Source organism: Anabrus simplex, chromosome X, assembly GCF_040414725.1.
Source record: "Anabrus simplex isolate iqAnaSimp1 chromosome X, ASM4041472v1, whole genome shotgun sequence".
NCBI lineage: Eukaryota > Metazoa > Arthropoda > Insecta > Orthoptera > Tettigoniidae > Anabrus > Anabrus simplex.
The window spans coordinates 188,100,737-188,114,198 of NC_090279.1; the positions used below are offsets into that span (position 1 = coordinate 188,100,737).

The 13,462-nt window shown below is 37.5% G+C and overlaps 2 protein-coding genes across 2 annotated transcripts in view; one reads left to right on the forward strand and one right to left on the reverse strand.

Moving 5' to 3' along the window:
• LOC136885883 (myotubularin-related protein 3) overlaps window positions 1–13,462 on the reverse strand; it is a 339,670-nt gene that overhangs the window by 308,833 nt on the left and 17,375 nt on the right. The gene's annotated exons all lie outside the window — the stretch shown is intronic.
• The window catches only part of LOC136886432 (adhesive plaque matrix protein 2), a 90,331-nt gene that overhangs the window by 74,295 nt on the left and 2,574 nt on the right, over window positions 1–13,462 (forward strand). The window contains exons 6-7 of the mRNA XM_067159206.2: window positions 3,208–3,383; window positions 7,379–7,601. Coding sequence (XP_067015307.2) covers window positions 3,208–3,383; window positions 7,379–7,601 — 399 coding nt within the window. The remainder of the gene's footprint in view (window positions 1–3,207; window positions 3,384–7,378; window positions 7,602–13,462) is intronic.

The window sequence follows — 13,462 nt, forward strand, 5'->3', positions numbered from 1 at the left end:
AAATTCCTTCCTTGGAGTTCTGTTTACTGGCATCCTCTTCATGTGACCAAACTACTTCAGTCTTGATATCTGAATCTTATTGAGTAGAGAATCATCTATTCCTACTTCTTCTCTAATTTTCTCATTCCTTAATATTGTCTTTCCTGGTTTTCTGGATCATAGTGCATAGGAATTTCATTTCAGCTGCCTGAAGTTTGGAATTATCTCTACTGGTCAGTGTTGTGGTTTCGAGACTGTATGTAAGAATTGGTGTATAATAGGACTTGTACAATGTCATTTTTGTTTTCATGGGTATTTGCTCATCCCACAGCAGGTGTCTTACCTGGTGGTAAAATTGTGTTGCCTTATTGATTTGATTGTTCACCTCATGTTTTGCTACGTTGTCATTTGATAGAATGCTAACCAAGTATCTGAAAACTGGAACGCTGTCCAGTTGGGCTTCATTTAACATGACTATTGATTCTGCTCCTTCCCTACACACTTTCATCACCACCATCTTGGTCCTGCTGATGTTTAAACCAAATTTCTTAAACTCCTCATTCCAGCTTTGCATTCTCTCTCCCAATTCCTCTTCTGAGTCACTCCAGATCACAACATCATCTGCAAATGTGAAGGCTTTTGATATCTCCATGTTCTTTCCTTTTAATAGATTTCATTACTACATCCATCACAATAATAAATAGAAATGGTGACAATGAGCTGCCCTGCTGCACTCCTCTCTTTGTTTCAAACCAGTCCGACAAACCACATCCTACTTGAATACAACTTCTATTCCCACTATACAACATTTTCACTTTGTCTATGAGGCTGTTTCGCACTTGAAGTTCTTTCATGCGTTGCCAAATTCTTTCCCTTGGTACACTGTCGTATGCTTTCTCAATGTCCCAAAATATTAGAAATAAAGGCTTGTTCTTCTCCCAGTATTTTTCCATTAGCATCCTAATTGCAAATATAAGGTCTGTAGTTGACCTTCCTGGTCTGAAACCATACTGCTCTTCTTCCAAAATTGGTTCAACAATATCTCCGATTTCTTGAACAGAGGTACAATGATGCCCATCTTCCAGTCCTCAGGAGTAGTATTTTCCTCCCATATCTTGTTAAGCTGTCTGTAGAGCCATTGGATTCCTGGAATTCCTGTTGCTTTCAGCATATCTGCACTTAGTTCATCTATGTCCACTGCCTTTCGTTTCTTCATGCTCTTGAGCACATCTTCAACCTCAAGCCATGTAATTGATGGTTCAGTTGTGGTTCTCGACTTGGCTCTCCTCTATTCGTTGTTATGTTTTCTGTATCTCCATTCAGTAGCTTTTCAAAATAGATCTTGAGTTCTTGTTTAATTTCTCCCTCTTCTTGCGCCAGAGTTCCATCATCACGTTCTATTGCTTTTATGGTCTTTTGATCCCTTCACTTGTTTTTCACTACTCTGTATAGCAATTTCATATTTCCTCTACTGTCCTCTTCCAGTTTGTCTGCAAACTCATTCCATTTCTTCTCTTTTTCTTCCCTTACAATGTTTTTTACAGCAAGTTTCTTGTTCCTGTATACTCTTTGAAGTCTTTGTATTTCTTGTTCATTTCGTTCTTGTCCCTGTTTTTGTTTTTCCTTGTCCATTGCCTTCTTTATTTGGTTTCTTTCTTTCACCGCTGCTTTCACTCTATCATTCCACCGTGGTGTCTCCTTTATTCTTTTGATAGAACTCCAGATAGGTGTTTGGCTTCTCCCACAAAGCTGTCTTTGAAGGCCTTCCACTCTTCATTAACGTTGGTTACTTCACCCTTCAGCAAACTCTGTTGAATCCTTAGTTTGTATTCTTCAGCACAAGAAGCACAATTAGCAAAGCCACACCACAGAGAAGCCAACGCTGCGATGGTCTGCAGGTGCTCCTCTGACCTATCATGTGTACAATGAGCACTTGCAAGGATCCTCTGGAAACATTGCTGTTGGTGAGAAACTGAAGGAGAGACAATGTACAGGCACATCAAAGAGTGTGAAGATCATCCTGCATATTTGACACCACCTGAAGGAAGAAAGGCATTTCAGTGGCCCGGATACAGAAGCAGACGGAATACTCTTTTGGATCAGAAGAGCCAATCTTAAGTGGTTCTTGATAGTGCTCACATTGTGGGAGAACAACAACTCAAATCTTCAATTTTTCAGATAACATTACCAGAAGCAAAGGTATCACATTCAACTGGAAATAGCTTCCTTCCAGGCATGCTTAATCATGTCATTGAATATATGAGTACTGAAGTGATGTTAGATAAGGTTGACAATAGTAACATAGCTTTGAAAGTTAATACAATGTCAACATTGATGCTTTCGCGGCCCGTACTTTTAGACATGATATGGGCTTTTGGGCTTATGCCATGTCAAGAAAACAAGGTGAAACTCTTTACACTTCACAGAGATCTTTGCTCCAAGTCTTCAGAAGAAAATCTCGACTGTTCACGAGGAAGTCTTCTTATGATAATGAGGATTTGAATTTAAGAATATTTTACCGTTGGAGGACTGTAGTGGTACACTTGTTCTTCACCACATGGCTTGCTGTATGCTGGTGCAGTGCTCCAAGCAGGAGCTGATGACAACATTGAGCTCCAATATGACATAACTCATAGCTTCGAATGAACCAACTGGTGATGACGAACGAATTTGGAAAACAATGAAATGAAATATTACAGAAAGGACAGGGAAGAGAACTACTTTCGTAAATCCTTAATGGCTGGCAACCATGAACTACTTAATTGATAGCCAGTGTCCCTGTTGAAATTGTTAGCATTTTTACGTATTTCCACAGCTTCCTGTATAATTCTAGACCTGTAGCGTTTAGTATGGGTAAGAGCTAGAACATCTTGGAACACGACATCATGAACCAATGATAGGGCTTGCTTAGATATTGCTAACTCATCAGGCTGGTTGAGACGGATATTTCTTTGGTGTTCCTTGAGGCAAGTCCCAATTGACCGACATGTTTGGCCAATGTATACCTTGCCGCAAGTACAAGGAATTTTATAACATGCCAGGGTGTAATAGTGGGGACAATTTGTCCTTGCTTTTACCTAAACTATGAGCAATTTTAGTGTCACCAAACTGAACTTTACAATAAAAGCGTTCCTCACCTCTTGTGATGAAAAAAGTACACATCTTGTCTAATATACTTCCTTGTAACCCTTTTGTAAGCACAGTTACGATCTGATTCATTGCTTGCAGGTTTCAAAGGATCTGCAATTAGAGGGTGTGTTCCCGAGTGCGAGTCGGACAGTGAGTGCCGACAGGATCAGTCCTGCCAGAACTATCGCTGCAGATCTGTATGTACCCAAGACGCTTGTGGCAAGGGTGCACGCTGTCAGCCTAAGGACCATCGAGCCATTTGCTCATGTCCAGAAGTAAGTAGAAAAGCCATATAATTTCACCTACATATTTAACCTATAGTGTATGCGTAAGCCAGGATATTTCTTTATTTTATTAGCTTTCTCAAAATTATCAAGGCTGCCACAGGGACAAAGACACAAAATATGGTTATACAATAGCTGATAAAATATTGGAAAATACAGTAGTAGAAGAAATTAAGGACAATAACACATTATTATGTAGCATGTAAGTGATCATGTTAAATTGCAACAGATCCCATAAATGCTGAAATTGCAATATCTTTTAAGGTAATATTAGGGATACTTAGCATTTTACAGCTCTTTATAAAAAGGCTCAGTATCATTCCATGAGCACCCACCATCAAGCCAATTACCTCAATACATTCAAGGTTGTACTTGTTTTTATAGTAAGGCACTGTATGTTCGTTGATATCCTTCTCATTGTCAACCAACTGTGGCTGGTCTGAATTCAGTTCGAACCTCACATCTGGCTCTAGTGTAGTATGTAGCCGTTACAAGATAATAAAATCATTCTGTATTGACGGTTTCCGCTTTACAAAGGAAATTTAATTTGTCCTCCTATTCACTACATACCTCCATCTACCATCTTTTAGATGGAGTAATACTGTATTAATCAAACATGTCTCAGCTCATCTGAGCCATCTTCGGTGAAAAAAGTTAAGGAAACTACATAATTAATGTTAAAATACAACAAAAAAGTGTGTGAAAACAAGTGAAACATGATGAAATTAAAACAGTAAGTGCGTATGGAGAGGTTGTAAACCTCTTAGTGAAAGAAGTGCAGTGTGTTACATAAAAAACGAGGGCAAAATCACAATACTGAAATTCAAGATGATTGTTTGTCTTCAATGAGTCACAATCTCAAATAGTCAAAAGGGCAATGAAAATTGAGGATGCATTTAAGAGGAAAACAAATGCCAGGTATAATGTGTGTGACTTGTAGTGGAAACCGTCAGTGAAGTTCAAAATTTATTACTTTCCACTATGAGTCTCACACATTATACCTGGCATTTGTTTTTCTATCAAATATGTTCTTGATTTTCGTTGCCCTCTTGAGTATTTCAGATTGTGACTCAATGAAGACAGTCATCTTAAATTTTAGTATTGATGATTTTGTTCCAGTTTTTAATGTAACACACTACACTTCTTACTAGGAGGTTCTCAACCTTGCCATAACCAATTATTGTTTTAATTTCATCATGTCTCACTTGTTTTCACACTCTTTTTCACTGTGTTTTAACATATTCTTTTAACACTAATTGTGTAGTTTGTAACTTTTTTCACTGAAGATGGCTCAAATGAGCCGAAACATGTTTGATTAATATTACTCCATCTAAAAGATTGAGATATGTATTGAATAGCAGGACAAATTAAATTTCCTTTGTTAAGTAGTATGTAGCCGGTTTTTAAGTCGGGTTTAAAGGCTATGATGTCTATTCGCCTCGTGCTCCCTCGCTAAAATCTTTCAAGTGTGATGGTCATGAACAGGACAAAATATCAACTTTTTCTTTTTTAACTCTTAAGTTGGAAAGGACACCTCCCTGAATAAAAATATATAAGTGAATTCACAAAGAAATTAATATAAGCCCCATTCTGAGACAGTGGTGAGTGAAATACAAACTTAAACTGCAGTTCCCAGCAAACTCACTTCTTCCACTTTTAGATACATCATCATGTGAACTGTATGAAATTATGCACACCTATTTATGACTGTACTAAAAGAGTAAAACTCTTATAATTTTTAATGACACTTCTGAATTGGGCTATTTCTAAACAACAATGTTGTTTAAAATGTGTATTTTTTTAGTAATTCAATTTTAAATAATCAGTATAAAAATATTTATCAAACATAAATATTCTAGAGTTTTATATAACTATGAATAGGTTTAGTGTGTGGTAGAAGTTAGGAGGCAGTGATACAAATACGTCATATGTGTGTGTACCCATAGTGATGTGTTTCAATAAGGCCTTGAAAAATTACAGAATTAAAACAAAGTACTTAGAATAAATGAGAAGTCTAAAGCCAATTAACTGTAATTCACTGAATCAGAAAGGCTTTTATTTCACATAGTAACATTTTGCAGTGTTGCCATCTTATAAACACAAAAAAGTAGCTAAACTGTATAAAAAATGTAGCTAAGAATGACTAAAATACCTTAAAAAAGGCTAGATGAACTCTGACAAGTGGTCACTAGCGAGTAGAGCACAATGTTCTGACACAAACAATGCTATTTTAGCCTCTGCCTAATGAGCTTGTAGTGTGGAAGCTTATTGTTCATTGGTGCTGACAGACGCGATTGGCCGCTCTTTTATGTTTATCATGTTGTGCACACCATCTTAAATCAAACAACTTGGATTTTATTTCATACTTACAATATTTGCAACATGCTTTAGTTTTGTCATTAGAGAGATTGAAGCCACCTTTTAAATTCCGCCAGAGATTCCTACTCTTTTTTATAATGTTGCGTATACTTACGTGGGACAATCAGGAAGGAACTTCTTAATTAGATATCAAGAACACGTCAATGCAGAAAAATACAGAAGACTCTCTGCCATGGGAACTCATATGAAAGAGACTAACCACAAATTCACTAATATCAGTCAGGACCTTCAAATCATCTGTATGATCAAGAAAGGAAATCTAATGAACAACCTGGAAAACATCCACATCGTTCTTGATAAATTAGAAAACGGTGAACAGAATCTTAACGAAAACAACGAGCAAAAAAACATCTTATACGAGCATATCAGTAAATACTTGGAATGGGTAGACAGGAAACAGAAAAGACGGACAAGAGATATAATCAAACACGACATCGCAGAAGCACAGCCTAATCTTCCTCCTCCCTCACATGATATATTAGATGACGACAGAACTCTACTTTCCTTCTCTCCAGAGTATTGCACGAACTGTCAGACTGTGTCACATCACTACTACACTAGGTCGCGCTCAAAGACAGACCATCTGGACAGCGCAGAATAAACATCTTTTCCAAATAAGAACGAGAGGCAAGATGTCCTGATCAGGTGACTCCCATTTTATAACAAAGGAGTCACCAAAGAACTTTTACCTAACAGTCAACACAGCAATTTTTTCATTATAACCTAAGAGTATCACTTGTGCTTATTTTCCTAATGTTTTTTCATCTTAGTTTTTTCCTTATACAGCTGAAGATGACCACTAAGTGGTCGAAACATGTTCCGTAAGTGTTAATATATATTCAATTTTGCCTGAGGCATAAAATAAAGTATCGATTAGGTGGTTCTTTATATTCACTTCTTGAGTATACTTTCAGAGGCATTAAATTATATTACACTGTCATTTTCAGTCATACATTTCACTAATTTAGCAGCTGCAATGGTTTAAACGTTGTCTCAATCTGAATATGAGACTCTCAGTCAACCACGAAGCCAACCGATGGAAATCAGGTCATGGACTGGTTGATAGCCTGTTATGATGCAATGTAGTCCTGAAACCAGCGTGTAGTGAGTGATTTAATTAATAACCATTGGACCATTTCGTCAAAGGTTGCCTATAAGTTGAATATGCAGTACGACTCGTGTGTCATTTGCCATGAATATTTACAAAAATCCATTAATAACTAAAGAAAAGCATCAAAACGGAAAATAGCCAAATCAGCTCACATAACGAAAATTTATAGCTAAAAATGTAGCTAACAGCTAAACTCAAATTTTTGTAGCAAATTACTTTTCGAAATAGCCAGATCTAGCTATAGAATGGCTAAATTGGTAACACTGAACATTTGTGAATTTTTATTTAATATTATGACAGATACAGTGAGAAATATAATAATAGTTTCAACATCATTTCAATGTGCATTCATAACTGTCCACCCTTAAGTTTCTTCACCACAATGATCCAACCTTAAAGTGTATAAAGCTGGTGGATCTCCAAATAAGTTTCAACACCTCATATGAAAACTAGTCCAAGGGATCATTAAAAAGTTGGTGTACTTTATCATTTGCAGGGCTACATTGGCAATCCCTACGGCAACTGCCGACCTGAATGTTACACGCACAGTGAATGTCCAACGAGTAAACCTACATGTTTTTATGGAAAGTGTATGGATCCCTGCAAAGGAGCGTGTGGTCAGAATGCCAACTGCAGAGTGCGTGGAGAAGTAGCTGTATGTAGCTGCCCCAGGAATATGACGGGCAATCCCTTTCAGTACTGTCGACCTTTCACTAAACGTAAGTATGTGCAATGGACGTATAGTGGGTGGAAACATGTAAATAAATTCTAAAGAAGGGTCTTTTTTCACCTTTGTGTTGTTTGCAATGCAGAATGTACACAAGAGATTATCAATGTTGTAAGCAGTTTGTTTGACTATGTAAAACAAAACCTTAACTGTTTGTTTCCTAAGAAGGATGAATGGTAAATTGTGGAACTTTGTATCGTATGCCCACTGGTTGTTTGTACACCTTGCTGCCTGATAGCATCACTGTTTTGAGTTCTAATTACTACAGCCCGGGTTTTTATGTAATAACATGTAATTGCCTTGTTGCACTCCCTTAGAAGTAACAAACCAATCTGAATATCCACTCGCTATTTGGACACAGCTCTGACAATGGGTATACAGCATTTTCACTTTTCTGATAAGAGAGTCTGGAACGTTTCTTCTTGATGGACAATCCCAGATCCTGTCCCTAGGCATGCTGTGTTACAAGCCTTTTTGAGATCCGAGAAGACAAAGATGATTTCTCTTCCTTTCTTCCAGTACTTCTCTATAATCATCCTGACAGCAAAATCAAAGTGCAAAATATGTACATAAAAATATAAATATAAGTGAATAATATTCATAAAATATGTAATAGTATTACTGCACTAAATTTACAAAAATTTCTGTATATTCCTTTTATGATTACTTATGGTTAAGGTATGACAAAACTAAACTGTTTTAAATACCTCCATATTTTATGGCAAAGTATCGTTGTTGCTTTAGATAATTTATATAGACTACCGTTTCCTAATTCTGACATTATTCAATAACAAATTAAAGACATAATCGAAATACTTCAGATATTAAAAAATACACAATGTATTGTTATAGCTAATTTTCTATTGCCTTTATGCCCTGAAAATGACACAAATAAATGTTACTAAATAAAGTTAATACAGAATCTGTCCTTAAACCACTATTAAGAAACACAAATAGTATGGTAACTTTTTTCATCGTGATGCGCAGCGTGTAGCCAAGTACTTCTCCATGTTTTCCATTTCAATATGTTGGCAATGATCAGATAAAAAAGTCTTGTAGGCTGAGAAGGAATGTTCAACATCGCAGGAAGTCACCGGCGCATAATTTAAAAGATAAAACTAGCTGGGGGAAATATTTTTCAAGGGCTCTTCTGCTCACCACAAAAGATCTTGTAAATAGACAGAGAACTTGAATAACCTGGATTTCATTTCAAGACTGCATGGAGTGTGTTAGAAACTCTGACCAATGAAAGGCATCTGGCCATCCCAGATTCTGAGGAAGGATTAGATGCTGTTATATGCAGCTGAGGCACTCAGATCTACTGTATTTCACAAACACTGGGTTAGAAATCCCAATTTTAAAGGAATTTTAAAGCCAACTTTAGCAACTGAAATTCTATATGACATGAAATTTGCCAATTATTTTACTATAGTCTAAAAATTAAATGACCAGGCAAGTTGGCCATGCGGTTAAGGCCGCACAGCTGTGAGCTTGCATTCGGAAGATAGTGTGTTCGAACCCCATTGTCGTCTGCCCTGAAGACGGTTTACCGTGGTTTCCCATTTTCACACCAGGCAAATGCTGGGGCTGTACCTTAAGGCCACGGTTGCTTCCTTCCCACTCCTAGCTATTTCCTATCCCATCATCGCCATAAGACCTATCTGTGTCCGTGCAACATGAAGCAAATTGAAAAAAAAAAAAAAGGACCAGGACCTCTCAACTTGGGAGTGTGGGTTGGCGACCGTGGTTCCCCTAGCTGAGTCTGGCATTGCTTCCACTTACTTTTGTCAGGTTCCTCCCTCTCACCTTTCCTGTCTGAACCTTGCTTGGTTAACTCTTGTTTTTCCTGACCCCAATGGAATTAGATTTGTGAGACTCAAGGATTTCTTTCACTGTCACGCTCTTCGTGGTCCTTCTCTTCATTTTGCCGATACCTTCATTTTCTGAAGTATTGGACCTATTCATTTTCCTTCTGATCAGTGTTATAACCAAGTTGTTCTTCCTCTCAAAACAATAATCACCACCAGCACTTAATTTTACGTAACAAGGACAGGACGTGGTAATCTCTTGACCATTTGGCTTGTGGAGTTTTCAGTAGAGTTTTGTGTAATATGAAAACATAATTTATGTAAATGTTACTTTTTACCTATGAAGATAAAATGAAAATTTTCTTTATTATTAATACAGTACCTACATTAGAATTATATGTGTTATCTTTCCGCCGATTAATTTTGATACATAAATAACAGCAGAAAATACCCACAACTAAAAAAAGGCATTAAGCTATCAAATAGGCTACGGAAGCTAAAATAGGAGGAAAAGGTGAAGTAATAACTGGTCCTAACATTCCCAAATGTACGGAAACATGTTTGTCTCTGTGTGATACTTCAAAACATCCATCCAGACAAAGAAGGCATTTTACCCAACTTCCGGACTCTAGTAATTACGCACAAAAGTACCTGGGAATAACTTTCTGGTAACCAGCAAAAAGCCCTGACCTCTTACCATCATTCGCTACTGCTGTCAGGCTGACTGAATATACAGTGTTGTTCCAGCTGATGCATCCTGATCTCAATGTGAGAAGAGTTCAACTATCAATTGGGATGTATGACTGTATGACAAATGATTCTCACTACAAAGTGCCAAGTGTCTAAGACAGGAATACGAAATTCCTAGTTAAAAATGGTTTGCTTTGCATTTATAAGAATGGTTATGCCATGAATATATCTCTTCCCACTTTTCTAAATATATAGATAGTCTTTGTGTTGTTCTCGGAGGAAAATAACTCATAATCAGTGCTTAAATCGCGGAAGAATATTTTAGGAGTTACTGTAATGAGTTATAACTTGGAGATATTTTCAAATTTACATCATCATCATTTCCCTTTATCCAGCTGTAGTCGGGTAGGGGCAAATATGGTTCCTCTCCACTTTCTTCAGTCTTTCCACCACTCCTCCTCCACACTGTGTCCCAGTCCAGGTTTCTTTCTATAATACTACATTGGATTGTGTCCTTCCATCTCAATCTTATCTTATCAAATAATTCCACGTCAGCGCCAGCCTTGCTAGATCTGTGCACCCCAAAAAACATTAAGTTGCCTGTTATCTTTAGAGATAAGTCTCACGCCTAGTATTTCATGTTTCTCATCATTCATTTTTTTAATTTTTTTTTTTTTAAATTTGTACCATTTGCTTTACGTCACACTACACAGATAGGTCTTATGGCAACAATGGGATAGGAAAGGGCCAGGTGTGGGAAGGAAGCAGCCATGGCCTTTCCAGCATTTGCCTAGTGTGAAAATGGGAAACCACGGAAAACCATCTTCAGGGCTGCCGACAGTGGGGTTCGAACCCACTGTCTCCTGGATGAAAGCTCACAGCTCCGCGTCCCTAACCGCACGGCCGACTCGCCCGGTTCTTAACTTTTTCGTAGCCTACAATTCTTCTTTCACCAATGTGAATACTCCCCTTCCTATTGTTCATAACCTGTCTCTGTGATAAACACTCCAGGTCTATGAAAAAATGTCTTCATCCTGAATATCACTTCTCAGCCATGATCCAATTACTATTACAAGGATTTTGTTCACAAAGAGACATGCAGGTTGCCTATGGATGTAAACTCAAGGACCTGCACCAGGCCTCTCTGCAGACCATGTGCCATCATTATTATTATTATTATTATTATTATTATTATTATTATTATTATTATTATTCACAGGGTACTGTCAAACGATAGACTAAACTCGGGACTGGACGGGAGTGTGACATTTGAAATCAGTTGCTCGGACGTGGGATGGAAAATGTTAAGTCAAAATGACACAGTGCTTATTGTGGGTGGAAATGGGTGTGCATCCCAGAAATATTTGTATTTCTGCTTTATTGTAAATTTGGAAGGGTGGTAGCAAGTAGGGCTGTCTGTGTGAGTCCCAGAGTACACTGACTTGGTGTGTAACATCTGGTATCGTTCTCACTCAGGGTTACGAGTGAAGACTTCAACGGCATCTCCAACGGAGAAGGTGGACGTCGGTATGGTGGAGATGGTGGAAGGGGCAAACCCGTAGCGTCTGTCTCCATGTTAGGGGCGGCCTAATTTTGAACCTGGCAGTAGGTATAAAACTCCTTTGGGTGTGGCGAGCCCATCATAACAATATGGATAAAGCAGATATGGTGCCTCGGAAAAGGTTATGGCATCCCCTGCTAAAAGCAACGCGTAGCTCTTCGGGTTTTGGGGGAACTATGAGAAGTGGGCAACCAGCACCAAACTACATCAAGATTGCGACAGCAAATGTTCTGACACTGATGGGAAAGACAGAAGAACTGGTTGACTTCATGAAAGAAAAAGATATAGCCATACTTGGACTGTGAGAGACCAAGAAGAGGGCTATGGGAGAGATTCCTCTGAAAGAAGGATACAGACTGTATTACAGCAGAGGACCTGAGGCAAAAAATGGAGTGCCCATCATACTTAGAAAAGAAATCCAAGAATATGTGGAATATACTCAATGCGTCAGCAGTAGGATGATGGTGATGAGACTCCCGTTTGAAAATGGCATGAAAGATCAATTTCAGTTGTATGCCCCACAAATGGGTTGCATAGATGAACATCTAGAGTACTTTTTAGAGGAAGTGGACCGGGCGAGTTGGCTGTGCGGTTAGGAGTGTGCAGCTGTGAGCTCGCACCCGGGAGATAGTGGGTTCGAACCCCACTGTCGGCAACCTTGAAAATGGTTTTCCGTGGTTTCCCATCAGGTAGAACCAGGTAGAAGATGTCCAGATCAAATCATTAGTTTAAAATGGATAATGAAGCACCAAAGAGTTCGAAGTAAGGGTCTAGTCATTACGTTTGTAGATTTTAAAAAAGCATACGACAGTATTCATCGTGAATCATTATTAAAAAGCCTTAAAGAATTTGGCTTACACCAAAAACTTGTTAACCTCATTAGTATGACTTTTAAAAATATGAAGGCAAAAGTTAAATTTAGAGGTGAATTATCAGAATCATACACTATAAGAACTGGACTTTGACAAGGAGACGGACTTTCACCATTGTTATTTAATTGTGCATTGGAGAAAGTTAAGCGTGAATGGAACAAGAAATGCCAACCATCAAGATCAGTAGAAATATTAAACTCAACTGCCTTGCTTTTGCAGACGATTTAGCATTACTTGCAAATACAATTGAAGAGGCTAAATTTCAAATTGAACAACTAGAAATTATAGCAAAAAAAAAAAAAAATTGGGATTACAAATTTCATTTGAAAAAACAGAAATGATGCCAACTTTTAAAGTTGATTTACCAGTTATTCAACTGAACAGTAATAAAGAGATTAAAATTGTTCAGAAATTCAAATATCTTGGGGAAATAATAACATGGAACACAAATGAAAAAGAAGCAATAGAACACAGAACAACTAAATTTAAACAAGCAGGAAGACTTACCTGACCAACCTATTAAAATAAATCTCTTTCGACAAATGCTAAGCTGAAACACTATAATTCCATAGTTAAACCAGAGGCAACATATGCTAGTTAAATTTTATTCAAATTAAATGTAAAATCTACAACAGACAAATTACAGAAAACTGATAGAAGAATTCTTAGAACAATTATTAATAAAAAACACGAAGTTGATGGACAGTGGAGATTGTTACCTAACAACATTGTCTATCGTGAATGTGAATCAATAATATCTACAATGCGTAAAAGAAGAATTTCCTTTTTCTGCCACATATCAAGATTATCAGACACCAGGATATTGAAACAACTATTTGATTACTTTTTGAAAAATAAAATCAATAATAATTGGTTCAAAGAAGTTCAGGATGATTTGGAAGAATTGGGTATAACTCGGCAA